Source organism: Nematolebias whitei, chromosome 20, assembly GCF_014905685.2.
Source record: "Nematolebias whitei isolate Nwh7 chromosome 20, NemWhi1, whole genome shotgun sequence".
Taxonomy (NCBI): domain Eukaryota; kingdom Metazoa; phylum Chordata; class Actinopteri; order Cyprinodontiformes; family Rivulidae; genus Nematolebias; species Nematolebias whitei.
Genome location: NC_056517.1, coordinates 26,994,818 through 27,016,179, shown reverse-complemented (window position 1 = coordinate 27,016,179; position 21,362 = coordinate 26,994,818). Strand labels below are relative to the sequence as shown.

Below are 21,362 nucleotides of genomic sequence, written 5' to 3'. Positions count from 1 at the left end.
AGATAGATAGATAGATAGATAGATAGATAGATAGATAGATAGATAGAAAGAAATATATATTCAAACCGGATTCCAAAAAAGTTGGGACACTAAACAAATTGTGAATAAAAACTGAATGCAATGATGTGGAGATGGCAAATGTCAATATTTTATTTGTAACATAACATAGATGACGGATCAAAAGTTTAATCTGAGTAAATGTAACATTTTAAAGGAAAAATATGTTGATTCAAAATTTCACAGTGTCAACAAATCCCAAAAAAAGTTGGGACAAGCAGCAATAAGTGAATGGCAAAAGGAAATTGAGCATATAACGAACAGCTGGAAGACCAATAAACACTAATTAGGTCAACAACATGATTGGGTATAAAAAGAGCTTCTCAGAGTGTCAGTGTCTCTCAGAAGCCAAGATGGTAAGAGGATCACCAATTCCACCATTGTTGCACAGTAAGATAGTGCAGCAATACCAGAATGGTGTTACCCAGCATAAAATAGCAAAGACTTTTAAGTTATCATCATCAACCATGCATAACATCATCAAAAGATTCAGAGAATCTGGAACAATAGCTGTGCGTAAGGGTCAAGGCCGTAAAACGCTAATGGATGCTCGTGATCTCCGGGCCCTTAAATGTCACTGCACCTCAAACAGGAATGCCACTGTCAAGGAAATAACAGAATGGGCTCAGGAATACTTCCAGAAAGCATTGTCAGTGAACACAATCCACCGTGCCATCTGCCGTTGCCAGCTGAAACTCTACAGTGCAAAGAGGAAGCCATTTCTAAGCAAGCTCCACAAGCTCAGACGTGTGCACTGGGCCAGGGGTCATTTAAAATGGAGTTTGGCAAAATGGAAGACTGTTCTGTGGTCAGATGAGTCACGATTTGAAGTTCTTTATGGAACACTGGGACGCCATGTCATCCGGACCAGAGAGGACAAGGATAGCCCAAGTTGTTATCAATGCTCCGTTCAGAAGCCTGCATCACTGATGGTATGGGGTCGCATGAGCGCTTGTGGCATGGGCAGCTTGCATGTCTGGAAAGGCACCATTAATGCAGAGAACTATGTTCAGGTTCTAGAACAACATATGCTCCCATCTAGACACCATCTCTTTCAGGGAAGACCCTGCATTTTTCAACACAATAATGCCAGACCACATTTTGCAGCAATCACAACATCATGGCTATGTAGGAGAAGGATCTGGGTACTGAAATGGCCAGCCTGCAGTCCAGATCTTTCACCTATAGAGAACATTTGGCGCATCATAAAGAGGAAGGTGCGACAAAGAAGGCCCAAGACGATTGAACAGTTAGAGGCCTGTATTAGACATGAATGGGAGAGCATTCCTATTTCTAAACTTGAGAAACTGATCTCCTCTGTCCCCAGACGTCTGTTGAGAGAAGAAGGGGGGATGCCACACAGTGGTAAAAATGGACTTGTCCCAACTTTTTTGGGATTTGTTGACGCCATGAAATTTGGAAACAACAGATGTTTCCCTTAAAATGATACATTCTCTCAGTTTAAACTTTTGATCTGTGGTTTGTGTTCTATTCTGAATAAAATATTAGATGTTGGCACCTCCACATCATTGCATTCAGTTTTTATTCACAATTTGTTTAGTGTCCCAACTTTTTGGAATCCGGTTTGTACATACATATACACTGCCTGGCCAAAAAAAAAAAATCGCCACCAAAAAAAAAAAAAAAAGTCACATGCTAATATTTCATTGGACTGCCTTTAGCTTGTATTACGGCATGCATTCGCTGTGGCATTGTTTCAATTAGCTTCTGCAATGTCACAAGATCCATTTCCATCCAGTGTTGCATTTGGGGGGAGTGGTGGCACAGAGGTTAGAAGATGGGCCTGTGATCGGAAAGTCGCAGGTTCAACTCCCGGTACCGTCAAAATCAAAATGTGGGTGGAAAAGGTGAAACACCCACACCTGCCTCCACCCTCATTCGCCCCACTCTGGGCCCCTAAACAAGACCCTTAACCCCTACCATCTGCTCCCTAAACAGGTCTCTCTTGAAAATGAGTTATTGTGGCTCAATGAGACTAGCTGGATAAATAAAGGATAAATGAAATAAAAGAAAAAAAAAATAATTTTTCACCAAGATCTTGCATTGATGACTAGGCACTAGGCACGATGGGTACATCACTTCACCTGCCTCTCTTCTTACCCTGATGCGCCCAACACTCTGAAACAGGGTAAATCTGGACTCATCAGACCACATGACCTTCTTCCATTGCTCCAGAGTCCAATCTTTATGCTCCCTAGCAAATTGAAGCCTTTTTTTTCTGGTTAGCCTCACTGATTAGTGATTTTCTTAAGACTACACAGCTGTTCAATCTCAATACAGGACTATTTATGAGGAAGCAAGCTTTAGTTCTTTCTTTTGGTCTGGTCAATTTTGGTATGGAGTTAGAATGTTGTGTCAGAACCCCCAAGTCCTGAAATAATAACTACTTGTATGGGTTAATTCCCTTTCTTTTTCAAACAACATGTAGAAAGAAGAAAGAAAAGAAAAAAGAAAGTGCTATGTGTTGTCATCATTGTACGTTTCCATACAATGATTAAATTAGTTTTTATCCTTCACACGAGATACACCCAGGTGGAGCAGTGGGCGGCTATGTAAGAACCCAAGAAGCAGTTAGGGATTAGGTGTCTTGCTCAAGGACACCACAACATGTGGGCATGGCGGGGAGTTGAACCTGCGACTTTCTGGTCCCAAGTCCTCTGCCCTTCCTCTACACCACAGCAAATGCAATATAATTTAAATATGAATTAAGTATGCATAGAGGACTGACGCATAGCGTAATATAGTTTACTGTCTTTCACTTAGTTCAAGTTTTGTAGTCTAAATGTATAATTCAATCTAAATTATATCTTTGTCTTAGCAAATACATCCAAGAATCTGGTCCTGAATGAGTCAAGTTTCACACTTTTTACTCAGTTTAAAAAAAAAACTGAGTCATGAAAGGACAGGAAAATCTTGTTTGTTCTTTTTAAAATTCCCGGTCCAAGCTAATATGTTGCTGTGGTAACAAACGTAACAGGCAGCTTTAGGGTAACACTGTGACCTTAAAGGAAGGTATGTAAACACCACTTTATATTCTCCGGCTGGCCCTGCCAGAAAGAAGGCCTGGGAAAAATGTCTGCATGTGCAGGAGATTTGAAATAAATATCCAAGCCCCCTATTGTGGAGCTCCAACAAAGACGAGTATCTTAGTAACACCAAACGGGTTTGCTCGGCGAGACGTTTTCTCAACCCTCCAACGCCGCCTCCTCCTCCTCCACAATAAACACACTTCTCATCATCGGCGGGTTAGGGCTTAGGATGAGATTGATGAGGAGTTTCTTTAACTACCAGATGAAACCTGTTGGCCCTTCGCTGGGTCAGTCATGGGGTCAAACTTGTTCCAACTCGTTTCAGGATCAAAAACATTTCAATACTGGTTAGGGCCAAAAGACTATTCACTGCCAAGCATGCTTGCCGCAATTTAATTAGTCTTTTTACAAACCCCACATTAATGAAAACCTTTGCAGGTTTCCTAAAATTCAAAACTTACATTAATTATCAGTAACTACAGTTATGGTTCAGAATAAACAATTTGTTTGACTAAAGATAAAGAGACAGCTAAATAACGCTAAACTAGAAATAGAAAAGAAGGTTGTCACAATCAAAAGTTTTAGTTTTTACCCACATCAAACTTGAGTAAAAAATTGCTTCAGAATATCAAATGTGCATTTTTCTTAAGATGTTTGAGGTCCTTTGAAGGACTGAGCTCACGCCACGTATGGCAAAATATAATTACACTGTAATCTGTTAATGGTGTGAACAGTGACAAATTCAACCATAAATTATTATTTAAAGCCTAATAAGTAGTTTTATCTACCCCAAATATAACTTGGCAACTATTTTATGTGAAAGAAACAACTAAAGCACTGTAAAAAATGACTCTCGTTATGATAACAAGAAACTTTGTTGCCTGAAGTGACACAGCTTTAAAGCAAGGATTTGAAAACACAGCCATAAAGCAGGAAACATTTTACAGCAGCAACTAAACCTAGATCATAACACTCGACATCACAACCCTTAGTCCTTCGGATTCATCCACAATTTGAACAATTTGTTAAACTGTTAATCACTCGGGTGACAGAGCCTCTAAAGAGTGGAACATTAAAAAAACACACATTACAAAAAATATATATATATCTGCATTTACATCCTTATTCTGTTGGCGTCTTTTAGTACATCGTCAAAAGTAAACACAGCCACATGAAAAGGCTGACTTACAGCGTTAGTAGTGAAGTTCATCATTTACTTCATTTCCGCAGTCAAAGGGACCTCGCAGTGCAACAACATAAGCCGAGGAGGTTAACATGTCACATAAAACCTTATAGCATCTTGGTCTAATGCTATTATTGGATGAAAGGCTAAAATTGCATTATAAAAACTTAGATTGAAGTTTTACGTTCCCTTTGCTGTCAGCCACACTATTTCCTTTACAGGCAGCTCACATTTTGGGAGCTAAACAGCACTGTCACCCCCACCTCTTCTCCCTTCTTTAGCGTACACAATATACACCTAGAAGTGCCGCTCAACACTGAACAGTGCTTCCTTTGAGTAAATTTTTGAAAGTTATGTTGCAAGAAACAGTCTTGCTAAAATGAAAAAAATAACAAAAAAAAAGGAGAAACGTGAAAGAGGCCCTCGTCCTGCTTCCAGCACATCAGGATCTGCCATCTACTGAAGAAATCCAATCGAAACGAATTAGTGGACTGAAAAAGAAAAAGAAAATGTCTACAGAACTGACTAATTTTTATGTGCTTTGGCCAGAAGGGACATAAACCAGAAAGGTTTCAAACTGTGACACAGGATAGAGGTGTATTAAAAGTAAATCTTTTCCTCTCCATTTTGCAAGACACTATTGTCCTGTCGTGTTTCTGCAACTTTATGGACTTTTGGGACACAAGCTCCCAGCCTTTTTTTTTCTGATGGGGAGTAAGGGGAGGAGGGTAATCAATTAAACGAGGAAGTTCGCTGAGCCTTACAACTCGATTATTAGCCTGTGCTTTTGAAGTTTTATTTTAGGAGGCTGGGGAGGGGGTGACAAGGAATCAGGCTTTAAATCAGTGGGGCCGATGCAGCAGTGTTGAAGCGTTTGCAGCCTATGGCCTTATTGAAAGAGTTTGTCAGGATGTGGCGCTGAGCGAAGACCAGATTCAGACTTTCATGGTTAATGAGCTTTTTGCCGTGGCATTTACAGTCGGTTGTGCGAGTCAAAGAAAGGGCAAAGACTAGGCACCTGCTGCTGCTGCTGATTGTTAGGAGGAAACTTCTTGCATTGGGGATTTTTGCATTTATATATGTGAATATTAAATGATAGAATTTTACAAAAAAGCTTTTCTATTTTTCTAACATTTAAAAAAAGGTTGACCCTAAGCTGATAGTGAAAAATCAAACAAACAACAAAACAATATGACAGTTTCTAGAAGTTCAGACTTTGAAAGTCATTAAACTGCACCTCCAAATTTGTCTAACATGCTTTCTTGACACTACCTGGGTTAAAAGAGAGAAGAAGAAAAAATGCACATATAAAGAAACAAATATTTCCATAATATTTAAAACTGTTCTTTTGTACCTTTTTTGATCCAGCAAATCCCTCAGACTCCAAGAAGAAATATGCAAACGGCATCAGGACAAAAAGGCAAAGGTTGGAGAACAGCGACACAAGGTTCCACAGACCTGCAGGAAACAGAACACATTTATAGCAGCTCATACAAATACATAGATTATGTATCAGTTATTCTACTTTAATAGAAACATGAGCCATTTAGTCTTGATTTTTATAAAGTTTTGTAAAGCCAGTTACAAATCACATTTCATGCATGCTCTTGATCATTTTGAAGTTATGGGCTCTACTGCCACCTGGTGGATGATAGAACATACTAACACATCAAAAGTGAATTCACACTACACTCAAGAGCACAAGCCAGGAAATATTTACTGTCAGACACAAATATTTTGTTTAAGGATAACTCTCATCACTTCATTATTACCATGCCTCATTCTGATTTAGTTTATTATGGTAAATATTTATGATAGTTTCTTTCTTCGTGATTTACACATCAATATTTAAAATAATTTTGGGGATAAATAAACTATGAAATTAAATTCCTTTCATTATACTGTGAACACTAATACTGCAAACAGTATGTAAAACAATAACTTTGTATATTTAAGATTGGATAAAATGTAACTACCATCAGATTATTGTGTGAAGCGCCTACAGCGACCTGCATGCATGGTTTGTTTACAGAAGTAAATGTCAAAATCAAATAATCATGTAAGCATGTGTGTATCAATTCTAAAGTTATTGTGCAATCTGAGCCACCTAAGGTATTATCTGTCACACTTGTTGTGTCCAATGTTAATATTTGATGTTGCTGATTACGGGCGGCTACTCTGACACAGGATTGAACTTCTTGAACGGAAGTGACATACTGAAAGTTGAAACAAACTCAAGTATCATTCCCATCACATTAGTATCGATGTGGTCCAACAATAATGTTGGTATCATATGTTGCTAAATAAAAGACAAAACAACTGGACTGAAGCCTTCAGTTCCTAGCTGGTATCAATATTATAAATACTTGAATCAATCCGCATAACCCTACCTTACTGACATAAAAGTCAGATGAACTCACAGATTAAACAAAAAGGGCAGCGCCTCCCATGAGGCCGCAGCCTGAGAAAACTTCCGTCTCCCCATGTCTGTTTGTTTGCGTTTTATTTGGACGGGCGGAACTGAACTGTAATTTTGTTGTGCTTCGGTGCAATGACAATAAAGCTGATTCTGAAATGCAACATTGACATTGAAACATATCAGGTATGCATCTGATTCTGTACAGTGTTTTCCCTACCGTTATCCAAGGAGGGCACCCCGCCATGTCAACAGAACCGAGCACCCTGCCAACTTAAATGTCCTTCACCCACAACTCCCCATACCCTTACCCCACCCCATCGATAACTGCTAGCACTGACGTAGCACTACACTAGCAGCGTGCAATACAGACAAGCTAGATAAAACACTACAGACGTAGCACTGTGCTTCACTCACGCATCCCCCCAGTGAATGAATGAATAAATGAATGAATAAATAAATAAATACTGATTTGTCACATTCAGACTATCATAAAAAATCTGATTTGGGTTGCATATGGGCAGAACATCTGGTTTGGGCCACTTTGTTTGAAGTGTGAATGTAGCCCAAGTATTAGTGATCAAATAGAGTAGTGGTGGGCTCAGTTAACCAAAATGTTAGCTTTGCTAACCCATATTCCGCTAACTAAAAAGTTATCTTTGTTAACCCAAAAAAAGTTCAATCTGGTCCTCTGGACATTCAAAAAACAAAAAAACAAAAAACAAAGCAAAAAAAATGTTTCTACATTTTTTTTCCTTTTTTTTTTTTTGAATGTCCAGAGGACCAGATTGAACTTTTTTGGATTTTTCTACCTGGATTATTGAGCATGTATCAGGATATCTTTGCTAACACTAAACTGTTAAGCAGTTAAAATAATAAGCAAAACCTAACGCTAACTGCTAAGACGAGTGTCACGCACTCTGCGTCACGTCTTTGTCTAGCTAGGTGCTGCTGCGTCGACCAATCTTGTCTCGTCACGTGTATGCGTAGTAAGCAAATAGTGTGCCTAACGGACTCTTCGAGACACTCCCACAACAGACAGAAACAAACTTGTGAATTTGGTTAGCGAACTTACAGTTGGCAAAACCTAACAGTGATTTAGCGGAAGCTAATTGGTCCGCTAACGGTTTCTAAAGTAAGTGAAAATGCTAATCCACTAAACAAAAAAATTAGTTACGTTATTTACGGATTAGCCAAATCATTCCCACCACTGAAATAAAAGGTTAAAAAATAATTATCCAAAATAACCCAAACAGATCCAAACTGTGAGATCTACTGACCATGAATGAGTGAGCCATTGAGAAACTGGATGTAATAGTTTCTGGGGAAGGAGAGGAGGATCTCATTGCTAATGATTGAGAAAGGCAGTAGGAAGACAGCACCACCGGACACTGCCAGTGTGAAGGTGCACAGGTATAATCTGAAAATAAAATCAAAACACAGAATCTGTTAAAAACAGTTTTGAATAAGATTAAGTTGCAACTGTTTGCATGCTGAAGAATTCATCAGTATGACGTTCTTTTTTTTTAAAGTAACTTGTTTTCAAGTTTGGCAGGGAGAAGAGAGGGAAAAGAAAGAGCAACATAAATTCATTTAGTAACAGAAACCATTTAAATAACAATGAACTGCCAGTTCATTGTCAATCTATATTTTTAATCAGCTGACTCATCCTCCAATTCACCTTTGTCCATTTCCCAGAACAAAGAGACTGGCAGCGTTCCAGAAGTCTGTAAGGATTCGGAGGCAGATGCTAAACAGACTGGACCTGGTGGAGTCAGTCAGTTCAGTCGGCTCTCAAGTTCACCAGTTGACCATTTTATTAAAAAAAGCTTTTTAAATCTAAATACTTTATATTATTGGACAGGACCCCATACAAATATTTCCTTCTGCACAAATGGGAAATAAATGAGCAAGCAGTTAAATGAGGCTACAACAGACAATGACTTCTTCAAAGTCTAAGTAATTTGTTAATAATAATAATAATAATAATAATAATAATAATAATAATAAGGCTGCCGTTGCTTAACGTTTCAATACGTCTTTATTATTTTCTAAAATTCTCTTTTCTAAAATTGAGAGAATCTTCTGAAAATGCAGTTGAAGGTGAGCAGTGGTAGTGGAAAAGACGGTCTTCCCCAAGGACACATGCTTTTTTTGTTTTTTCAATCCTGTGACTGCATTAAAGATTTAATTTAATGTGAATAAAAATAGGCTACATACTAATTCCCAAAACATCAGGAAAATCAGCAAAGTCGAACCAAAACTAAGGATCAACAAACCACATGTATCACCCAAAAACCAGAAGGCTTGCACCACATCCACAAGTAACTTTCCACGCATCCTTATCAATAACAAAAACCTTTAATGTTTCTTTTCATCTAAGATTAACAGCTCAGGTCTGTAAATGTTATAAACAGACATCATGACAATCAGTCAAATGTGGCACAACCATTTGATTTCTCCCTTTGAACAGTTTTAGAGGTACATAATGTAATTAAAGGTATGGACTCTTAAAAAAAAAAAAAAAATCAGCAGGTCCAGATCACCTGGAGGATTTTTTTTCTTCTGAAAACAAGCTGTTGATTATATTTTGTCTTGGCTGACATATCACATCACATTCCCTCTGCTCAAGCCAAATCCCTTTGATTTGGAAGTCTGCCTTTGTGCTTCCCCTCACAAGCCCATTTCCAAGCTGTCTGTATTGGCCAAGATTCTGAATAACTGAAAAACTTTTTAAATCTTTAACATTTTTTTAACTGACTTGCAGTGTGGTTTTAGTGTAATGCACAGTACTACTACAGAAACTTTAAAAGTATTAAATGATTTTATTGTTTTTGTTGTTTTAATAAAAAAGCAACACTGTGCAGCTCTTTTAATTGATTTATCAAAGCCTTTGCGACTTTCCTTCCCTTCATTGACTTATTTACGTGAACGCCCCTACAAGCTCCTTGCAGATGTTGGACGCTGTCTATCATGGTGCACTAAAATTCATAACTAGCTGTACCACCATTGCACCCTGTATTCACTGGTTAACTGGCCATCATTAACTTCACACAGACTCTCTCACTGGTACATTTTAATATTTAAATCACTCATTGGTCTGTTGCCTTCATCTCCTCCTACATGTCACTGTGTGAGTGCAGCTACAGCGTGCGCTCTCAGGACATTATTATATGCAGTGTTCCCTCAGTGCGGACTTAACTAGGCAAAAGGACCTTCTCCTACTCTGCTCCTGTTTACTGGAATATCTTGCAAAAAGATCTGAAGCTCTCAACCTTGACCTCTCTAAGTGGTTTCAAACAACTGTTAAGTTCATGGTAGAAACCAACGCAGACATGTTCCTGTTTTTAGTATTCTACATCACTTTACATCGTAGCCGTTTTTGTTTCGTTTTTAATATCAATTTTTTTCATTTATTTTTCCCAATTTACCAGTATACGCCTTCTTCTATGACTATCTACTTTTGTCATCATTCTTTGTTAAAATCGGGTCTCTCTTGTAAAAAAGTCCTCGAGGCTCAATGAGACTAACCTGTATAAATAAAGGTTGATTGAATGACACAGATGACCATGAAATTTTGTTGAAAAGGCTCCTTGACAATGGACTACTTCAGCAAGAAATGAAATGGTTTAACTACTTATCTAACAGGTCCCAGTGTGTGCAGGTGGAAGGTCTTTCTTCCACTTGGCTTCAAATATCCAAGGATGTTCCACAAGGCTCTTTCTTAAGTCCTCTTCATTTTATAATCTATATTAACAATTTAGATAAAAATGTGCCACATGCTAATTTTCATTTTAATCCTGATAACCCTTTATTCTATTGTTCTGCAAACAAAGTGCTTTTGAAAATCGACAAACAGCTGTTAATGTGGTGCAATGTGGCAATCTGGGTGACCTAAAACTTGTTTTGAATGCTGATAAATCTCAAGTAATGTTGTTTTGTAATACAAGACTATGTTTAAACCACAGCTGTTACCGTCCATTATCACTTTTCAAGGCTCACAGATTGAAGTACCGGTAGTATCTCAGTATTAATGGGTTTTATTATTGATGAATCTCTGGCTTTTGTTCCTCACAGTCAACAGCTGGTAAAAAAAGTAGAAGCTAAATGGGGTTTTATGTTGTTGTTTTTTTCTTTCTTTTTTCATAATTAGATCTTGTCTATCTTCCGAGACAAGAAGATGTCTCGTCGCCACCAAATTTGGGCCCATCTTAGACTACAGAGACGATTTATATGCACATATCCCCTCACTGGTCGCATACATTGGACTCTATATATCAGGGAGCCTTATGTTGTATCACTGGTCTTGGAGCCCTTAGCCACCACTGTCTTCTGTATACGGATGGCCTGCCTTATCCACCTGCAGATTCTATCTTTGATATAACCTTATTTACCGTACAAAGCCATCATGGGTTTATTTCCTCCTTACCTCCTGTTCTTTGTTTTTAGAAAATCTTGGTCATTTCCTGTGCTCAGATTAGTTAATTTTATTAACCGTACCCAAGACTCATGCTGATCACGGGCAAAACATCGTTCCAGTTTGTTGCACCCTCAGAATGGGATCAACCGCAGAAAAACTTTAAGTAGAAGGATTTAGTCTCTTAATGTTTTTAAGGTCACTCAATCAGTTTGTAAATTAGGCTTTTGTTTGTAAATGTTTTAACTGATATTGAATTCTATTTTAGTCCCATTTTAAATTTGAATGGGTGTTTTTTTTCCCCCTCTTTCTTATTTACCATTATGTATTTTAATTGTTTTTGATATATGTGGTTTTATGATTGGCAATTGTCTGAGTGCTGCTGCCATTCTTGGCCAGGTCTTTCTTGGAAAATTTTATTTTTAATCTCAATAAGATCTACCTGATTAATAAAAGTTTAATAATAATAATATTACAGCTTTTACAGAACGTGAATAAATCTGAACAAACCTCAATATCATAAGCTGTATAGTTATGTCTATGACAAACTAAAGTGGAAAGCCATCCTCCCCCATTTCATGACATCTATGGATCAATACTCATTCTGTAAAATTTTATTCTGGTCTTCAGGTTCACCATAACAAAAGAGTCAGTGAATATTTGTGCTAATTTGTTTCTAAAATGGTCTTATTTGCATAAGTTTCTATGGTTTGTTTTCATCGTTTACAGAAATAAAAAGGAGTGATCTATTAATGTTCAGAAGACTCAATTTGTGAAAGTCAAACCACTTTCTTTCATTGTCAACTAGCCATTTAATTTATCTTTTGAAAGATATTCTAGTGATAGATAAGAAAAATAGTTTCCTTCAAACAACTCCAAGGCATTATCGTCCATGTGTGCATTTGGTAATTTGGGAAAAACGATAGCAGTTTTTTAAGGATATCTACACCATTCTTTGATTAAACTGGCATTACCCAATGAGATAACAAGGTTCAATTGGAACAGGTTGGACTGATCAAACTTTGGCAAGAGCATGACATCAGCCTCATTTGATTGATTAAAAACACTTTTTTTCCACCACCACCGAGATATTTCACCCAGTGTTACAAGATAGGAGTGCCGTTTCACTAATTTAGTCATGAAAATGGGCATATCAGCAAATACAAGATACCATAGTCTTTACAACAGATTAAAACATTATTAAAAATTAACAGCCACAGACTGAAAAATAAACAAGGTCTTATAAAATAAACATTTTCTTGGCCTGTGGGAAAATAAACAAAATAAATAAAATGGCATTGTTTGTATCAATTCCTTAAAGGAATAACTATTTATTGAAGTGGGAATATAGTGGAGCACTTTTGAGTTGTTTGCATTTTTACCAGCAATAGACAAGAGATCAAGAATTTCAAGAAACAAAGTTTTTTTTTAATTGAAGTTCAGCTCAATCATATATGTAAATATATTTGCTTAGAAAAGCCATTTTGATCATATCAATCAATCAAAAAATAAGATTTATTCACTCACTTTTATTATAGCAATTACTTAGTCAGCATTTTTTAAAGTAGAGTTCTTTGTTAAAATTTTAAATGTTTTTTTCATATAGAAAAAAAAAAGAATTTTGTGTCACTTACGATATTCTGTTGACAATAGCATCTTCATCCTCGTGATCATCTGTAAAATAGCAAATTCACTTCAATCATAAACCATGTTATTAGAAGTCAATGTCAAACTGAGAAAGTACAAACACTTTCGCTTGTATTTTTTATTTTAGAATTCCTGTTTGTTGTGATTTAGTTAAGTTTTAAATTAGCTTTTGTCTCATCTTGAGGAAACTACAGACTCACACATCATAGTACCACTATTCTTCAATATCTGTTTATAGCACCCAAAGGTTTAGATCAACTTTAGATTAGAGAATTAAACCTGTGCTCTTAATGTTCCTATAATAATATGTCAGATATTTTTCTACTAAAGTCAGTCAAAAAATTATACATATTTTAATATTATACTGAAACAAAATGTGCAGGTACTCCCAACCGCTGAGTGTTTAAAAAAAAAAAAAAAAGCAGACATGGTTTTTACTGAGCACAATCAGGACCTCTACTTGGTCTACTTGCAAAGGGAGAAAATACTTTGAAGTGAACTTGACAAGGTATAATTAATCCAAAAGAGGAAAATGTTGCCCTATATCAATTATTTTGCTCTGTTTGATTCTTGCTTTTTCAGATTTGTTCATCTTTGTGCAGATTAAAATGTGTCAACAATAACAAGAGTTTTTGCGACCAACTGCAGTCATGCTTTGGCAGCTGCAGTGATATTACGGGTGGATAAAGTTCATAATGACAAAGCTAACAGTGGCAGATTACTGTACAGGGATGGGTGCAGCCTCACCCGTATACACTTGAACTCTTTTTAATAATGACTCTATTTCAATCTAAACACAATGACGAGCTCTGTCTTTGAGCAAACATAGAATAAACAGATATAACAGAGACTTAACTAGTGTGAACTTTTTTTCAGCGATATTTCAGGTATCTCTTGTAAATGAGTCCTCGAGGCTCAGTGGGATTAACCTGTCTAAATAAAGGTTGAATGAATTTCTGCTGTGTAGATGTAGAACAAGTCCCACAAAAATGTTGTCTAATTTGTGTTCCTGAAGATCAAATGTGACAGACTTACCACTCTTCCTCTTGTATCTCGTTATGATGAAGTACGACACGATGTAGAGGGCCGCAAACAGGAGGAAGCAAATCTGAAAATGATAACATTAGAGTCTTTAAAGGCTTATAGTTTTAGATTCAAAGATGCCATTTCATGCTGATGTGCACAATTCTGCATCAACACAGTGACTGAAATTCATAGATTTTTCAGTGTACAAGTTATGGAATATAATCAAGAAATGGTGAGTCACAGTTATTTATTACACCGTCAACAAGTACCTCATAAGAAAGGTATTGTATTAACGTAGTGTTCAAATAGTTTCACAGAGCCCTACTTTCAGTATCACTTCTTTAATTGATTTGTTTTTAACTTGTGTTTCATTTATTCATTATTGTTCATTCTACTTGTCATTTTTAAGTGTCTTACATTTTTAACAGTAAATTAGATTTTGCATTATGCACAAATCAGATAAGTTTTAGTTCAAAAACTTTAACCCACTTAACCTCTAAATTTCAATATTGGCATCAATGCACTGCATAGAACTGTTGCTTTGTTTGAAAGCATTTGCCTATATGAGTTATTCTTTCAAAAAAATGCTGTTTTTATATATCTGCTCAATTCATCAACAGCTCTTCTGTATGAACCATTTCTGTGACATGAATAAAAAGCAGTTTCCTACTGCATCTGTATTTTTATTATCTAACTGCACAAATTAGGTTACAGACTCTAAACAAGATGGGTACCAGTACTTTTACAGAACGATCATATTCCACATTCCCATCTCCAACTGGGACACCGACCAGGATATAACAACCGATAATGATAGAAGCCCCCACCTCAGCACTTTGCAGCTAGTCAACATTGCACAAATCATTCTGGCCAAGCTGAGATGACCCAGACAAACTGTATAGTTTTTCAGACAAATTGATAGAGAGAAATGACAAATATTTTAGGACAATCTGCGAGTAATGGACTACAGACCCTGTGTAACACTGGGTGCCAAAAGACATCTGTGGTACTACAGAGCAAAAACCAAAATAACTGGACAATGCTGATAAACTAGCTCGGACAGAAAGACAACAGAAGCAAAAGGAGATAAGTTTTAAGCACACTACTCAACACAACCGCACAAACCCCTCCTCCCATCCTTTATCTACTTAAGAAAATCACAATCTAAACATAGGAAAACAACATATATACATTAGGGTTGTTGCAAATAGTTATACAAGCATACACTTAGTAACATAACATTCCACACCTTTATGATGCATATTTAATAAAGGCTAAAGCATAGTTTGTTAATTGTTCTATTTAAGATAATTAGCCACTTTTAAATCATATAAATGGTTAGACAGAAAACACTTCATATATCATAAGAAACATGTAAGCAAGCAACATCAGCTTTACTAAATGGTTAATGTAACCTGATAATCAAAGCTACATTTTTGCCCATGTATCAAATAAGTGTGTAATATTGTTGCACTGGTTCTGAAATCAAGACAAAAAAAAACTAAACGGTTTTGTTCAACATGGCTACAAAATCTTTGCTAGAAAAAGTACCAGCAAGTGAAAGCCTGATAAAGTCACAGCACTGTTTGAATGTGGCAAGAAAATGAAATAAGTGGTCACACCATCCTTGTGACATTTATGTTGCCTTAGCCCAATTTGTCACAATGACTTGATTCTGTGTATTCCTGGCAAACACATTCATGGCATATTTTATTAACCAAGTCCACTGTGGAGAAAAAAAAATGTCCTGGATTCATTGAAAAATAATCATCTTGTCATCGAGTCATGTTTACCAACTTTAAAACCTAACCTCGAGTAAACCTGGACTACAAAATTAGCTTATGTAACAACAACTATACCAGCTCCAAATTTGCTAGCTCACCTTAACACTACTGCTAAATGATACACCGACATCACAGCATCATGCAGCTTGATTGGCTATGGGCATGTTGATATGGGATACTGAGAAGTAAATGTAGACATGCTTAGGACAACATGTACAAGTTAAAGCTGGAAGGTTAAGTTTGCATGCTGCAGAAACATTTGATAGCTTATGTAAATGTTTTTCAGAAATAATCAAGTATTAATCCAGACAATGTGCTCCCACTTTAACTTTTTACCTAATTTATATAGTTTTATTGAATACATAGAGGAAGATGAGTAAAGTCCATTATGAAGGCAAGTTAGGTTAGTAAAAGTTGTCAAATTGTGCAAAAATCAATATACTGTATAAGCAAAATGCAAAAAATCATAGATAAGAGATCTATTTAACAGAAAAATTGTAAGTAGAAAGTACTATAAGCAGGATTTTGTTTTTGATAAAAATGTAAACGCTATTAGAAATTACAACAAAAAAAGTAGTTTCAAGATCTTATGTTGTGTTTAAATTATTTTAAAATGAATATAGTGTTTGATACATCATTCTGTCAGCTCAGTTAGCAGTCAGTAAAGTCTTTAAATTAAATAATACAACAGATTGTGGGAAAACAAATCTCAAAAACTGACACCTCAGTTCAAGAGCATAAGAATGTGTTGACAATAATTTATATTCAACTTTGACTGAAGTATCTTTCAGTAACAACTCGATTTAAGCTTCTTACTTAGAATATTGTTTTATACTTTTTTTATTACTAGTAAACACATTCATGGTGTAAACTAGGTAAAATATATTTAAAAAATAAACCATTATTCCTCGGAATAAACAAAAGTTTTCTTAATGGATTATATGACTATGACATTATTTCTAAATCAAACTGTAAAGTCTTCCATTGACACAAAATAAATTAAAATTTAAATACTATATTACAAAAATCCCGTGTTATATAAACAATGACATTACTTGAAATAAGTCTGGTTTATTTAAAACCCAGCTACAGTAATGACTTTCGTTGTGAACATGTTTAATTAGATAGCTGCTAACGTCAAAGTTATCTCATTTTTTTACGGTGTCGTAAATTGGGTTTAGTTTTTCAATGAATGGCTTGCAAATTAAATTAGAGCTAAACGTGTTTTAGTATGCGCTCTTAAATGAAGCATTAAATGTTGCTAAAGAAGCTAATGCTAACTCCGGTTGAAATGTAGCAGTGTGTTAGCGAGCTAGCTTACGATGTACTCCCGAACTTGGCTGTGAAAATTCTGTTCCCTGATAGTAACATCGTCTTCTTCCATTCTTCATATTGCAACTAAAAAGAAGCTACAGTTTGTATACATTCTAGCTTGGACAACAGACAAATCACCAGCTCTTTCTCTGCTCGCTCCGTACAAACTGTTTTTACTGGACGGCTTACATCAAACGCTACGCATCATTTATATACCAAAGTAAGTTGTGGAGCACAATATTGGCGGCGTTTGCACACTAAAAATACGTAAATTCATATTCTATATTTTTGGCTGTATACATTTAGCTGAGGCGATTTTTAATATTTTCCTATAGTATATATTTCTGTTCATGACACAAATAAAAGTAAATCAAGCTGTCTGGCTGTCCGTGGGTTCAGATGACCTTCAACTCCTCCCTCACCGCTCTTAGCACTTTAAGACGAGTCATGCGCCGGCAAACAAAACCGAGCAAATCTAGTTTACGTCAAAATGGATCAACTGAAGAAAAAAACGCCCAAAATAAAATACGTCATCTTTCTGCGTCCATTTGGACGCGTACTCTGGAAGAAAATAGTCACATGTTTTAAAAATACTGTCCTGGAGGTACAGTACATGTGCAATGTCAGGTATTTGATTTCTGGGTAGGAACATTTTTACATTTTGTGCTACTTCTGTCGACCGTTTCAAATTATTTCAGACATTTTTGCTTTCCAAAAGATTGGTGAACGTTGACGCTGTCAAGCTAACTTTACCCTGCTGTTGAAATGAAAGAAAAAAGGAGACCAAACACCAAAAAGAAGAAGGGGAATGTGGTCTTACAGAAGTGCATGGTGGCAGTTGATGAGTTCGTTAAAAGAAAAAGCTGTGTGGAAGATGCAGAAGGTGATCAAGACGGTTTCAGATTTGTCAAAAAGAAGAGTAGAAAGGAACTACGCAAAGAGAAGCGACAACTGAAAAAAGCCAAGATGAAAAGTCATTACGAGGGCAAAACGAATGTCTTTTTAACCCCTGCTGATGCTGAAAACCCAGAAATAAAAGCTAAAAAACAACTAGAAGTGCAGAAGAAAATTGAAAAGACGAGAAAGGAAGAGAGTAAAATATTTCCCAGCAAGCTTGCTCAAGTTCCTACAGGAAAATCAGTCTCGTTTTCAAAATCATCCATCAAAAAAGGTAAGCAAGTAAACAAGCTTCAAGAGTCAAGAAAAATGGCATTAATGGAGGCTAATGAACAAGAAGACAGAGAGATCAAGAAGCTCGAGCAATGCCTCGGGCTTAATAAGAGGAAGAATAAAAAGAGTCTTCCACAGTCTTTTGTGAGTGATGGACTTGATTACATCCTGGGTGTGCTGGACTCCAGCCCATCAGTGGTGGGAATGCACAACGCTGCTGATGATGATGACGATTGTGACATGGCCAGAGAGAACTTTAAAAAGCTTGAAGAAGATGACTCGGCCATGTCAGATAAAGAAGAAGAACCTGAACATGAAATTATGAGTGCAGGCAGTGATGATGAGGACAAAGAGGAAAGTGGGGATGATTCTGGTGAAGAGATGAGTGGGGTTGAGGAAGAAGAAAGTGAGGCTGATAATGTAGAAGAGGAGGAAGAAGAAATGGATGATGGTAACGATGAGCTGAATGACAGCAACGATGTTAATCCAGATGATGAGAGTGAGGAGGAAACGAAAGAAGAAACTGTGAGTTCAGATGTTAAATCATCATAACATGGACTTCTTGCATGCTACGCTATTTATTGATCTAATAAGTAAATCTTTCTGATGTTAAGGTCGCCACAACATCAGGAAAGTATGTGCCTCCTCATCTGCGCAACACTGGAGATGATAAACGCAAAGCTGAGCTGGAAAAACTGAGAAGGAACGTGAAAGGCCTGATGAACAGGTAGTATTTCTGCCACTTCTCTGAGTAGTCAAGGAAGGATTTGCTTATAAAATTAATTAAAGTAGAAAGATGTTCATTTTAAAATGAATCAGTTGGAATCAATTAATCATTTGGCATTTAAGTGCCCCAAAACTAACAAAAAAATACAATCACTAAGTTAAACAGTGGGTTAAAATTACCAAAATATGACCCGAAATTAAGACGTAAGTCCTTAAAAATCCACCTTAGTATCGATTTGGATCCAAAAAACAAATGGCATATATTTATTAGTGGGATGTTATTCTCCATTTTAATAATAGGGTCAAAATACAGAGGCAATAAAAGGATTTTAGAAACTATTTTTGAAGAGTTTTTAGATTACCATTTCACTAACAGTTTTAAAATCGGCATAGACCGTGTTCTTACACAATTTGCAACTGTTTTCAGACTAAGTGAACCCAACATGGCCTACATCTGCGGTCAGCTGGAGGAGCTGTATATGAGCTGCAGCAGGAAGGACATGAATGACACTTTGACCGAGGTGCTGCTGGCGGCCTGCGTCACTCCGACCCTGATGCCTGATCGACTGCTAATGGAGCATGTGCTGCTTGTTAGCATCCTTCATCATGCTGTGGGGCTGGAGGTAAAGATACACAATCTATTTATTTCAAGGATTTTCAATTATCATCAGTGAGAAAATCAACATTTTGTTCGTTTCAGTCCATACTGCTATGTCTAAGGAGTTCAAGAAGGTTTCATCTACCCGAGCAGCTCAAAATCTAATTATTCTTTGGTTTTAATATTGTGTTATTAACATAAAGACATTCACTTTCTTGTATTTGCAACTTATGTTTTTATGTTTTAAACCAAAGCAGTAGCTGTCGTCACATTTTGTTCCTATTCCAGGTGGGAGCCCATTTTCTTGAGACGGTCGTCCGCATGTTTCACGAGACGTACAGGAGCTCCAGTGAGGGCAAAGAATGCGAGAACCTCATCGCCATCGTCGCTCACCTCTACAACTTTCAGGTGGTGCATTCCGTCCTCATCTTCGACATACTGAAGCTGCTGGCGGAAACGTTTACTGAGAAGGACATCGAGCTGATTCTGTTCACGCTGAAGAATGTCGGCTTCAGCCTGAGGAAGGACGACGCTCTAGCTCTCAAAGAGCTCATCTCTGAGGCTCAGCGTAAGGCTAGCGACGTGGGATCACATTTCAAGGATCAGACCAGGGTAGGCCAATAAAAAATAATTTACCTTCACATATAGTACATTTTCACAACGTGGCATTTATATGATTGGCTACTTGAAAATGTAACTTTTGCAAATTTGTCCCAAGGTTCGTTTCATGCTGGAAACCATGTTGGCTTTAAAGAACAACAACATGAGGAAGATCCCGGGGTATAATCCTGAACCTGTGGAGAGACTGAGGAAGCTACAGAGGACTCTGGTGGGTATACTGGGTTTGACCCATCCTTTTGGCTTCACAATGTGTCAAAAACAAAGTGTATGGTGTTGGGGTCCAAACATTCTGTCAGACTAACTCAAATGTTGCGTATTTCTTTAAATGGACAACCAATAGAATAAGTTAAAAAGGCTAAACTGCTGGGAGTTTTAATAGATCAAATTCTATCATACTTTACCTCTTCCTACCCCTTTTCAGACATGTTAAATGGGATTTATGTGTGTGTATGTATATAGGTATGTATACATTGATAGGTGTGTGCACATTGGGTACCGTATTTTCCGGTGTTTAAGTCGACGTTTTTTGCATAGATTTGCCAGTTCTGCAACTTATACGCTGAAGCGACTTATATACATTATTTTGTTGTTGTTGTTTTTTTTTGTTTGTTTTTTTTTTCCATATTCGTAACGCAATTTTAGACTGATGGTTTAAATGTCGAAGAACTGCAACTGCGAGTCCTTTCGTGCACACTCTATTCACTCAGCTGGTGAAGGCAGAGGAATGCTGGAGAGCTAATAGCTCCGGCCGCGATGGATAGCACCGTGCTGCCCAAGTGAAATGAAGCTGTTGTGACCATTAAATAAACACGATGGGTCAGCAGTGATACATAATACATGTGACTTGTACGCCGAAGCGACATATATGTTTTTGTCTTCTTCATGATCCTTTTTTTGACTGATGCGACTTATACGCTGGAAAATACAGCATATACTTATTTTATAGATTTGTTTATTTTGTGTGCGTTCAGTCAAAACAGATGCATTTACTGATATAAATTTATTTTACAAGAGGTTCTATATGTTTAAATGTGTGTATAGGTGTAGGTATATATATATATATATATATATATGTATATGTATGTATATGTATATATATGTATATGTATATATATATATATATATGTATATATATATATATATGTATATGTATAAGTGTATATGTATATGTATATATATATATGTATATATATGTATATGTATAAGTGTATATGTATATGTATATATATGTATATGTATATATATATATATATATATATATATATATGTGTGTATATGTATATGTGTGTGTATATATATATGTATGTATATATATATATGTGTGTATATGTATATGTGTGTGTATATATATAT

General features: G+C 36.5%; 2 protein-coding genes across 2 annotated transcripts in view; one reads left to right on the top strand and one right to left on the bottom strand.

The window, feature by feature from the left end:
- Positions 1-17,089, bottom strand: part of lmbr1 (limb development membrane protein 1) — a 44,197-nt gene extending 27,108 nt beyond the window's left edge. Inside the window, exons 1-5 of the mRNA XM_037694105.1 lie at positions 16,902-17,089; positions 13,806-13,878; positions 12,758-12,797; positions 7,987-8,126; positions 5,645-5,748 (exon numbers count right to left, since the gene is read on the bottom strand). Of these exons, the coding sequence (XP_037550033.1) occupies positions 5,645-5,748; positions 7,987-8,126; positions 12,758-12,797; positions 13,806-13,878; positions 16,902-16,964 (420 nt within the window). The 5' untranslated portion in view covers positions 16,965-17,089. The remainder of the gene's footprint in view (positions 1-5,644; positions 5,749-7,986; positions 8,127-12,757; positions 12,798-13,805; positions 13,879-16,901) is intronic.
- Positions 17,090-17,445: 356 nt separating this feature from the next.
- Positions 17,446-21,362, top strand: part of nom1 (nucleolar protein with MIF4G domain 1) — an 8,803-nt gene continuing 4,886 nt past the window's right edge. The window contains exons 1-5 of the mRNA XM_037694474.1: positions 17,446-18,589; positions 18,679-18,791; positions 19,218-19,413; positions 19,677-20,000; positions 20,107-20,217. Coding sequence (XP_037550402.1) covers positions 17,660-18,589; positions 18,679-18,791; positions 19,218-19,413; positions 19,677-20,000; positions 20,107-20,217 — 1,674 coding nt within the window. The 5' untranslated portion in view covers positions 17,446-17,659. The remainder of the gene's footprint in view (positions 18,590-18,678; positions 18,792-19,217; positions 19,414-19,676; positions 20,001-20,106; positions 20,218-21,362) is intronic.